The following is a 12,225-nucleotide window of genomic DNA, read 5'->3' as shown; positions in this document are numbered from 1 at the left end:
GCCATATATATTGGACCACATTTTTTTCTATAAAAAACAGCATTTAAAAGTAAATTGTATCCTTTTAAATGCCTTTTTGAAAATGAAAAATAGTGATTGGTGCTCCCTGAACGTCGGCAAAACAAAAGAGATGATTGTGGACTTTAGGAGTTCGGGGGTCAGGGACTACAGCCCCCATAGCATCGATGGGGCACCGGTCGAGAGAGTGAACCGTTTTAAGTACCTTGGAGTCCAAATATCCGACGACTTGACATTAGGGCTGTCTTAAATACTTCGAAGCTTCGTTCGATGGGCATGGGATTCGAATATGAAAATACAATTTTGATTATCAAAAAAAAAAATTGCGAAATAACTGACTCTCTTTGTTAACTACAACAAGCAAGGCTGTTTGTTATTTAAGATGAGGTCGGACTCGGCACTGACAGATGTGTTCATTGTAGTGTTGTCACGATACTGGAATTTCGACTTCGATACGATACCTTGAAAAGTATCGATACTTCGATACCATTTCGATATATAAAAAAAAAAAAAAAAAATATTATATATATATAATTTTTTTTTTTTTTTTTTTTTTTTTAAACAAATTTAGCTTTTGTTGCTGGTTGATTCTCCTCAGCTTCTCTCTGGTACTATAAGATAAGATAAATATAACACTTTTAAAACCCTTTGTTTATCTTTAGATCACACATTTAAAAAGAACTGTTCATCTCACTTCAATCATTTTTATTGCAGATGCAGAAGTTAGAACATAGTATTTTCTCAAGCAGACAGATGTAAACACTCACTGTAATCTGTGTTGCATGTACCTGACAAACTGAACTGTTTGTATTACAGTTGGTAACAGTTTTGATAAAGATAACAGGGCGAGGGCTATATGTGTAACATATATAACTTCACAACAGCAAAATTACTAGTACTAGTAGTAGTAAACAATAATTAAAACTTTTTTTTGCATTAGTGAAAACAATAAGGACACATTCAAAAGGCAGGGTAAGAAAAAAGTGCAATCTTATGCATTTTCAAGTCAAGTTCTTCTTAGGTAGTGCATTACCTTCTCATACCATTACACCTACTAATACCACCTTCTCATACCTTCTCATACAACCTTCTAATACCTTCTCATACCACCTTCTCATACCACCTACTAATACCTTCTCATACCACCTTCTAATACCTTCTCATTACACCTACTAATACCTTCTCATACCACCTTCTAATACCTTCTCATACCACCTTCTAATACCTTCTAATACCTTCTCATTACACCTACTAATACCTTCTCATACCACCTTCTCATACCTTCTCATACCACCTACTAATACCTTCTCATACCACCTTCTAATACCTTCTCATACCACCTTCTCATACCTTCTCATACCACCTACACCTACTAATACCTTCTCATACCAACTTCTAATACCTTCATACCACCTACTAATACCTTCTCATACCACCTTCTAATACCTTCTCATACCACCTTCTCATACCTTCTACATTACCTAGTGATACACATAAAGCATAAGAGCCGTGGAAGGCTCGCCGTCGTCGGGTAGAGTAATCCAATATACAGGTCCAGTCGCTCTTGACCCGGAGCTCCTCGGATGCAATCACCACTAGGGGTCTGACCAGCCTGGATAAGCGTCCAGATAACGTCAGGAACGATGGGGGTACTGATAACTGTAGGACTCGAACCGAACGATGCACAATACCTACTTAGTACTTATACCTTATCATACCTTATATAAAGGCCTCAAGTAAAAAAAAAAACTGCAATCTTATGCATTTTCAAGTAGCAGCCAGCAACTAGCAAATGAAACAATATTCTTCTTGAGGTAGGGCATTTAGACAGCAGAATGACTAAAACAATAATTCAAACTTTTTTGCATTAAGCACACATTCAAAAGGCACTAAAGTGCAAGTACAAAAAAAAAGTGCATTTTCAAGTTAAATTCTTTTTAAATAGGTAGTGCACTTATTCAACGGCCTCAGACTAATCACACATAAGGTGGTGCAAGTAGTGTAATAATGTACTAGCCTAAAGTTTCTTTACAACTTTCAGATTTTTTGCTAGGAACACCAGCATGTCAATGTGCTCCTCTGTAAGCCGTGCCCTTCTTGGACTGCAAATGAGCCCTGACGTACTAAATACACGTTCTGAAGCTGAGCTTGAAGCAGAGATGCACAAATACTTTTTCGCCAGCTGGGCAAGGTGAGGTAAAGTTCTCTCATGTGTCCTCCACCATGCGAGTGGGTCGTCTCCTGCGCTGAGTTCAGGCATCTTTTCATATATTGTGAACTTGTTTTTTAGTTCAGCCTCTGCGTCCTCTGCATCCTCGCCACCACCATGTTGACCCTTCTTTTCCCCCTGTATGCTGGTTAACAGTCCCTTCAGATCCGTTCTACTTTTCTTCGCTGGTACGCCTGGTAGTGGTAGTGGTTGCATGGCAGTGGCACATGGAGGAGGAGGAGCGGGTGTTTGTCTTCCTGTTTCAGTGCGAGTGTCCATCAGATTTCGTTTGACCTCGTCTCTTAACATAACAAAACTGTCCTTGAACCTTGGGTCGAGAAACGTGGCTGTGTTCAACACCAGCTGCAGAGCCCCGTCGACGTCGTTATATCGTTCGTTGAGATCTGTACCAATATTTTCTTTAAGTTCACATTTGAGGAGGCTGTCATTTTCCTCAATGGTCAAAGTTGAAGATAACTTCCAAATTAGGGGCAGGACAGAGGAGAGTGTGGTGTGCTTTTCACCACTAAGGGCATCAGTGAAAGAGCTGACAGGGCTCAATATATCTTTTACAGTCTCAAGAATTGTAATGTCTGAATCTTTAGGCATGAGGTGCCATTTCTTCCGATCGTCGGCTAGAACTGAACAGACCGCTTGCTGCTGTTCCAGAAATCTCGCCACCATTTGATACGCTGAGTCCCAGCGTGTCGGCTCATCATGGATCAGTTTGTGTTCAGGCAGTTGCAACTCTTTTTGCTTCTGCTTCAGCTGTCGGGACATCTTTGGTGACCTGCTGAAGGCAGACACTGTCTTTCTCAGCCTCGACAGTGCTGCAGACACACGGCCTATATCCAGACCCTTGCTAATGGCTAGGTGAAGGTTGTGCCCAAAGCAGGGGACCCATGTGAAGTCCTGCTTAAATGCTTTCTTGTTATTTGAGGCATTATCAGTGGTGATGCCACTGCCAGCCATATTTGACATGTCCAGCTTCCATGTTTCATGTACCATCTCCTCCAACGCCTCTCTCAAACTGTCCCCCGTGTGCTCTGAGTGCAGCCCAACACAGCCCAAACACCAGCTCTGCATGTCCCAGGATTCTGTAATAAACTGCAGAGTTACTGCCATGAATGTGGACGTGGCCCTGCTGGTCCACAAGTCAGTGGTGCATGAAAATAAGGGTTTCCCCCTAAGGCTCTCCATGATTTTGTCTTTTGTTTCATTATATAGGGCAGGGATTTCAGTTGACATGAAGTGGTTCCGTGAAGGAAGGGAATACTTGTTATTTAACTGTCCAAGCAGTTGTCTGAACCCATGTTTCTCAACAGTATAGACAGGGACCTGATCCATGCATATGTACTCTGCTACAGCCCTGTTAAGTTTCTTGGCTTCCTTTGAGTTTGCATGATACTTCCTTTGTTGTTCAAGTAATGCTGGTAGGGTAGGCTGCTGTGCTGTTGCTGGTCGATTCTCCTCAGCTTCTCTCTGGTACTATAAGAAAAGAGAAATATAAGACTTTTAAAACCCGTTGTTTCTCTCTAAAGAAAGAAATACATAGCAAACATGACTTAGTTATGCAATAGTGCTGCTGCTTTTTATTTGGTTAAAATATTTTAGTTAATAAGACTAAAATATATGACTACAACAATTTTCATTAGAGAGAGAGATTTCTCCGGGGCTGGTAACGTTAACCAACCTCGTGTCGAGTGTAGTATTGTATGACCTCGACATAACGTTTACACGTAATTTTACTCCGTTTCCATGCGGTAGCCGGCTAGCTAGCATAAGCTAACAGAGGAACGCCTAGCAGTAGCTATCTAACGTTAGCTAATAGCTGTAACGTACAACGAATCAGCTGTTGATATGATGCGCCATCAGTAGACAACGTATCTTGTATTAAACTAGAGTTAGTGGTTTAATGCTTCAGTCACAAACCTCTTTCATTTCTTTGTGGAGATCCGTGTGCCGGTCCTTCAGGTGTTTTGCCATATTTGAGGTGTTGGCACCTTTCGTTGGCACTGCCCTGTAACACCGCTTGCAAATGGGCATTGTGACATCTTTAACTTTCCCTTCTGTGTTTACTTCAAAACCGAAGTACTTCCAAACAGCACTTCTGCTGTTTTCTTTATCTTTAAGTTGTGGAGGCGCTGCATCTGCCATCTTAGTTCACTCAGCTAAAATGTTTACTGAAGAGTGAAGACGCCGACGGCTCGCTCTGTGAGGGGGAGGGCTGGAGGGGGAAGCGTGCTCTGAACAGCTGGAGGGGCAAGCGTGCTCTGAACAGCGTGTCAACAAACTTCCGGTAGAACACTGCCAGCGGGTACCGATACTACAGAAAGTATCGGTATTTCGGGAAATGAGTATCGTAACTGTTTTAAATATTCAGTATCGATATTTATCGATACTTCGATATTTTTGACAACACTAGTTCATTGTGCTGCTTTTATAAAGCCTCAAATGACGGCTTACAATATTTCATGAAAGGAAAGTGTTTTGTTTAAAAAGGTTACAACTTTACAGCACTGACAAAGTTGAACAAAGTGCTGTACAAGTCCCACAACATAAAAATTTTAAAAAGAAATGTAATAAAAGGAAAAAAAATTATACAATTTTTTTCTTTTCTCAAAGTTTCGAATTAAAAGAATTCCAAAAAAAAATCGAAGGTCAGCCCTACACACATTGACAGTGTAGTCAAGAAAGCACGACAACGCCTCTACATCCTTAGGCGCCTAAGGAAGTTCAACGTGAGTCAGAAGATCCTTAAGAACTTCTATTCATGCGCAATAGAGAGCATCCTGACTGGCAATATCACCTCCTGGTTTGGGAATAGCACCGCACAAGACCATAGCAGACTACACAGAGTGGCCCGTTCAGCCGAACGCACAATTGGAGGTGGGCTTCCCACTCTCCAGGACATTTACACCAAGCGCTGTAAGAATAAGGCCAAGAGAATAATAAAAGACTCTAGCCACCCAAACAACTGCGTCTTTGAACTGCTGCGGTCAGGCAAGCGATACCGGAGTCTCATGGCAAGGACAGAGAGACTCAGAAAGAGCTTCTATCCCCAGGCCATCAGGATGCTCAACGACAATTAACAATATGTAACAACCCATCAAACACACTCACAGCACCCACACGTACACACTCACTTTAAATGGACAACTCACTGTAGCACCCACTTTACACACTTTAGACACTAACACACTTTATATTTATATATTTAGATTATTGGCAACTCATTGCACATAGCCAAGCCCACCACAAGCTACCTCATCCCATTTACCTCATCCCATTTAGATTGTATTGTAACTACTCTGCATTGTATATTGTACATGTATGTGTATATTGAAAATGTTTGTCTTGTTTACACTTGTTTAAGTACTTTACTTTCTATTTTATACTTATTATACCTTTTTATAATTATCTATTTTTACCTAGCACACTCGGGAGCAAAACAGAGACGCATTTCATACAAAAGTATCCTGTATTTCTGTATGACAACAACTAATAAAGAAACTTGAAACTTGAACTTGGGGAAAGTACTTGAAAGTCCATGCATTTCATTTAGCACAGTGTGGGCACCCTGATTAAAACACTAACTACATGATGTGCTGTATGTCTTGCAGACACCTGGCCAAGCTGCCCCGGCTGTTGGAGAGTGAAGACGTCAACATGAGGATCGCTGCGGGAGAGACCATCGCCCTGCTGTTTGAGTTGGCCAGAGAGATGAACTCTGTACGTTCACAAACACACTCCCCGAGTCACTCGTTCAAGCGGCTCATTAAGATATTTCTTCTGCAACTGAGGAGGTCATAATGTGCACTACGCCGTTCTTTTGTCATAGCTCACCAATAATGGAGCTTTCCTCCATTTACCAATAATTGAGCTTGATTACCCATAATTAATTTAGCCTTAGCGTGTGGCATTTACCAGTGAACCAAATCACACCCTCACCTAGTTCTTGGCATATTCCTAGGCCAAAACAAACAGACATTTGAAAACCACTTGACGCTATAGGGTAGGGTACCGTTCACATTTGAACCGATACCGGTACCTGTGAATCGATACCGGTACCCAATGGTACCTTTTTTTTGTGGTAATTTATTCTAAAAAAATGTAATCTACCTACCTCAGTTGGAAAAAATGTGTCCAAACTTCAAATTATTGATTTATTATTATTTATTTAGATTTTTTTTTTAATATATATATACCGGTATATAATATTGCAGCGAGCGTTATCCGCGTCTAGCTTTGTAAAGTGTAACCACACTTGGGACCGTTTCCGGCTTGCCCCGACTGCTTTGTTGTTTAATCGAGTCAAATCCTAGGTGAGCGTGTGTTGTGCACGTTGTTCTGAGCCTGCGGCACGCTTCATAGGTTTCGTTTCGCGGTAAACGAAACGTTGACGGCATCGGAATATATATATATTTTTTTACAGTACCGAAATGTGGCACCGGTGGATCTCACGTGAATCGGTACTCGGTAGTACCGATGTGATTCAGTCGATATACCCTTAAAAGTACCGTATTCGGTACCCATCCCTACTTGACGCAGATGCTCTCTCCTTGTCATCCCTCAAGGAGTTTGAGTTTGACGGCTGGGAGACGCTGTGTGACCAACTGAACGCGCTGGCCACCGACTGCAACAAGCACCGGGCCAAGACCGACAAGAGGAAGCAGCGCTCAGTGTTCAGGGACGTGCTGAGGGCCGTGGAGGTGAGACACCCGGTTTCAAAACACCACCTGGCGTGATGACCCTGTCCTCCTGATCTCGTCTCACTCCGTTCCCTCTTTGTGTCTCTCAGGAGGGCACTTTCCAGCCAGAAATCATCCGCTTTGGGACGGAGCGCATGGCCATCGACAGCTGGGCGAGGAAGAGGACCTACGATGCCTTCACAGAGTTTGTCGGCTCCGGGATGAACTTCCACCTTCAGGTACCACAGAGGCAGGCGCTAGGGTTGTCTGTTGGATTGCCGTAAAAGTTGGCATTTAATGAGGGTGAATATGAGACGGGTAGACCTATTTTTTTTATTTATCCTTTTAAATTCCCTTTTAACACTTTCAGTGCCGGCCGTGTTTTCCTTTTTACCCCCTTGAATGCCACCACCCACTTCAATGATAGTGTTAAAAACGCATAATCTATGTTTTAAATTATGGCTATGTGTCTAATCTGCCCGTCGCTTATCAATGACTTGTTTGCAGTCAACATTGTCGAAACGGATTGTTTTTTAATCGGTTCATATCCTTTTTATAGCATTTCGAAAAGCTATCGTTTTCTCAAACTTCAGGAAAATAGAAAGTTTCCTTCATAAACGGCATTTATTGGAATATTCTCGAATACACTAGACACGTTGTCATTTGTCGGCCTATTTATGAATAGTTTTCAAATAAACGATAGATTATCGATAGTATATGTGTACGTATGCACGCTATAGACGCGGGCTGAAAAATCTATTCTCTTATTTCCTCAACAGCACACACACATATACACATACAGGACATGCTGTTATCTCAGTGAAAACAGCTCTGATTATCCTAAAACTGGTAACATAGACTCCTTACATTAGATCAGATGTTCTCCAAAAAGATTATTCCAATTCCTGATCGCCATTCCAAATATCGATCGCGTTTATTGATTGATTATTGGCTGCTGTAAATATATATTCCAAGCTGCTTTCCATCTCGCGATCACTTCCCTCTTCATCAGATCCCTCGCCAGCATAGTGGAGCCAGTAGGCTCCCCCCCCCACAGATCCACCAGTGTAATCGAATGGCCTGCAGTTACACAGGGATAGATGATAGGGGGCGGTATTTTCCCATCTGAGCTCCTAGAGGGGCTGCTGTACCAACGGGAGACTCGGTTGATGAAATATGAATTCAGATGGCTAATAAAAAAAAAAAAAAAACGACTTTGCGTCGTCTGCACTCAACGGGGGGCATGAAATACCAACGTAACACGTCGCTGGCACTCAAAAGTGTTCAAATGAAAAATAATGCTTAGGAAAGTACTTGAAAGTCCTTGAATTTCATTAGCAATGTCTGTGGGAACTACTTTAGGCCCTTTATGATTTCTTTTGTAGTGTTTTTATTAGATTGAGTAAACGGGGGCATACGACACAGATGTTATTAAGTTGATTTGGGGCAACAGTGGCTCAGGAGGTAGAGCAGTCGTCTGGCAATCCGGAGGTTCCCGGTTAAATTCCCGGGCAGCGTGTCGATGTGTCCTTGAGCAAGACACTTAACCCCTAATCCGATGAGCATGTTGGCACCTTGCATGGTTGCCGCCGCCTTGTGTGTGAGTGAATGGGTAAAATGAGAGTAACAAATTGTAAAGCGCTTTGGATAAAAGCGCTATATAAAAAAGCAGCCATTTGCCAAAGCAGCCATTTACCATTTGACGAGAGAGAGACCTGCCCCTTTGCATCCTTTAGCTTCTGCACTATCTGGACAATATAATTCTCATAACTATTTCTTGGTGAAGTTGAATGGTACATCGAAGCAGCGATTGTATGTCTGGTGAGCTGTTTTTGGAAGTAATGTCTTTATCTGTAGTTATAATCATATTTTTTGGTCTTCCCCTCCAGGCCAATGAATTCATCAGAGACGTGTTTGAATTGGGACCACCGATGCTCGTTGATTCAGCCACACTGAAGGCCATGAAAATCTCTCGCCTTGAAAGGGTACGTTTACCTGCGTAGGTTATGCAAAATCCTTAGTTACAGCATCAAGTACCACGTGTTGATTTTGTCAAATGGTAAGTGAAGTGAATTCTGGCCTACATGATGTGAACACAAAAGGTGAAGTTCTATGCTAGTACAATCTTGAGTTATTTTTTATAAACTCTTGTTGTTAGGGCTTTGGTGATTCCATCAAACAAGTTGATTACGATTTGGCAAAGACTAATTCTTCAGAAACACTCGTATTTTGACTGCAGTTCAAATTGAATGAACTTAAAATTAAACTAGGCTCACAGCAGTGTAATTATTATACATGGGGATTTTGATTAGCATCACATGAATGTCCTCATTCAACTACCCGTACTTTTCGGACTATAAGCCGCGGCTTTTCCCCCCATTTTTCGACCCTGCGGCTTATATAACAGTGCGGCTTATATGTGACTCGACGTGACCAAACCCGAAAATGTAAAAATCTAAATATTGCTTTTTTGACTGCATTGAAATGTTATTTATCTGTTCCCTTATTTGCTAAACTTAATACAACTTGTAAATGAGTTAATTCTTGTTATTTGTCCGACAGTATTGTGTCCCAATGCTAATTACATATGGTAATTAAACATTAAAACACATGCGGCTTATAGTCCAGTGCGGCTTATATATGTACACATCATTCAATTTAGCTGCTGCGGCTTATAGTCAGGTGCGGCTTATAGTGCGAAAAGTATGGTAAATGGCTTTTCTTTGCACGTTGGCTTAAGATTTCAGTTTGAATCCTAATAGGAAGAATTGGGAGGTTTGCTTTAGTAGCACCAAGTAGTAGAGTATTGCAAGATTTTCTTCCATGTACCCCTCGTTTATTTTTGATGTGGCATGAATGCTTGGCTGTGTGTGACATGACTGCTGACGCTCTCCTCTCCCCTCCAGCATCTTTACAATGCAGCTGCCTTCAAGGCTCGGACCAAGGCCAGGAACAAGTTCCGGGACAAGAGGGTAGACATGGGGGGCGAATTTTAATGTTTTCTTTCTTATTTCTTTCCTATTTGTGGACCAATAACCTGTTCTCATTTTAGATTCCTACTTTTTTACTAACCTATAAGAATGGTGACTATATTTTATTTAATTTATCCACATATTTGGTAAATGGTGGTGTGTGTGTATATATAATACTTTAATTATTTGTGTCCCCGTTTTTGTGAGTATTCTCCTGTCACTGGAACACTGTCCAAAAAAAAAGATGCATATTCTATGTTAATATTATTTGTGATGGTAATAAATATGCCATGTTAATATTATTTGTGATAGAAGTTGCACTATTTAGTTGACCCTGAGGAGGTTTGTTTGGGTTCATTCCCCCACAGAGAACCTTGGTAGCTATACTGTGTTGTATTTAATGCTGGATATATATTGGGAAGCATAATAAATGAAGCTTAACTCAAAAGCGAAATGGCTCTGCTGCGTTTTTCTTCGCACACGGTTATTGTTTACGATGGAGACATGGATTAGTCATTGTCATTGACAGCCTAAATGTGGTAAACAAGCCGCATTCATCTGTAAAATTGGATTTGAGATTAAAATAATTGACTTAACGTAACTGCGATCTAATCCCCTTTGGTATATTCATTTTGTTTCCGACTGAATAAGTTGGTTCACATTTTGTATGCATTTTATTTATTAAAGTATTAAGATTAATCAAGCCTAATCCGGTATGTTTGATGATGCTTTTGAGTCTTTGCTTAAGAATCTGAACCAAATTGGCTGGTATGAATCGTAGCATCCTTGGTTATGAGGTCAAACTGTACCGATCACCGTAACCTTGGATCGGTTATGCAACGGTAGGACTTGTGATATCCTTCACGAAAGGGTCAGCAGGTGGCCACACATCTGGGAGTCTCGGAGCAATTAATCGGACAGTGCCGTTACAGCAATGTGCTTTTACTAATGAGTTGATTTCACACTAGTGAGGGAGAAATTATTGCATTTTTTACCACATTTTATTCCAGCTTGTATAATTGATGCGCTGACTTTGTGGAGCCATGAAATGTTGAGTTCTCTCTCCCTAACGAGGTTTATATTATTATCTTGCTGACTGGTGTGAACCAGAATTTACAGTTGAGTCTTATTTGGATGCAAGAGCTCACAGAAACATTTCATGGGCCCACAACTCGATGCCCCATTCATTGTTTATAGTGCAGCTCCAGACTTCACATCCGGGTTACATAGCGCATTTAAAAGAACGCATCTACATTATTGGAATTGTGCTTACAGTCTTCTCCAGAGTTGGCCATGAAGATGAGATGCCAATTTCCTCTCTTCAATAGAAAGTTAGCCTAGCTTGGCACAAATGGATGGAAACAGATACGGACCACTAGCCTAGCCTAAAACTCCTGTTTTTCGGTCAACTGCTCGACCAGTGGTCCGTATCCGCATTCATTCAAAAGCTGAGGGGAAATAGGTATCCATCTTGTCTGACTCTGGAGAAGACTATAAAAGCATTTCCCATAATGTTGGCATGTTCCTTAAAGGAAAACTCCAACATTTTGGGAAATTAGCTTATTTTATATCTTCCCTGGAGTTAGACAAGAAGATGCATACCTTTTTTGTGTCTCTGCATGCATTAGGCTTAGGGAACGCCCGCACCGTTAGCGTAGCTTAGCTTCATCACTGGAAGTGGGGCAGTCCTTTACCCTGAAGTTCCCTACAGTCACGAAATACACTCCAAATACAACTACAAAACGTTCCTGTAAATATGTTGTGACCTGTGTATTTACCACATGGAGAAATAAAAAAATAATTGAATCGACTTACGTTTTCTAAGCAAATATACTCTGAACAATTTTTTGCCGAACCACTCCTCTCTGGACTCAGTGATTTCAAGCAACGCAGTGCTACTTTCTAACGTGACGCCAGTGTTTGTTTACATTTTCATTTCATTCAAAGCATCCGAACCGATTGAAGTTTATGGATACCATGACTGGTAAGTTTTAAGGGGCTAGCGTTACACAATAAATTAGTTATAATAATACCACAAGTGTGGATTCCCTCGCCCAAACCTTGTAGCAGTGCATCGCAGTCAGATAAGGGGCTAACTAGGTCGATAGTCCAGCAACGTTATGTCCTATTCATCAATCTCACAATATTCGCTAACGTTGGACAGATGGAATACAGCCTTCCATCTAAAAACATAAATGAAAACTTACCACAGTCATGGTATCTATAAACTTCAATCTGTTTGGATCCTTTGAATTAAATGAAAATGTAAACGAACACTGGCGTCACGTTAGAAAGTAGCACTGCGTTGCGTGAAATCACTGAGCCCAGAGAGGAG

The 12,225-nt window shown here is 41.2% G+C and overlaps 1 protein-coding gene across 1 annotated transcript in view; it reads left to right on the top strand.

Moving 5' to 3' along the window:
* ifrd1 (interferon-related developmental regulator 1) overlaps positions 1-10,344 on the top strand; it is a 29,125-nt gene extending 18,781 nt beyond the window's left edge. The window contains exons 8-12 of the mRNA XM_084330241.1: positions 5,851-5,959; positions 6,805-6,939; positions 7,029-7,157; positions 8,808-8,903; positions 9,825-10,344. Coding sequence (XP_084186367.1) covers positions 5,851-5,959; positions 6,805-6,939; positions 7,029-7,157; positions 8,808-8,903; positions 9,825-9,914 — 559 coding nt within the window. The 3' untranslated portion in view covers positions 9,915-10,344. The remainder of the gene's footprint in view (positions 1-5,850; positions 5,960-6,804; positions 6,940-7,028; positions 7,158-8,807; positions 8,904-9,824) is intronic.
* The last annotated feature ends 1,881 nt before the right edge of the window (positions 10,345-12,225 follow it).

Source organism: Notolepis coatsorum, assembly GCF_963971535.1.
Source record: "Notolepis coatsorum genome assembly, chromosome: 15".
NCBI lineage: Eukaryota > Metazoa > Chordata > Actinopteri > Aulopiformes > Paralepididae > Notolepis > Notolepis coatsorum.
Note: the sequence above shows the minus strand (reverse complement) of the source record. Positions and strands in the feature narration are given on the sequence as shown.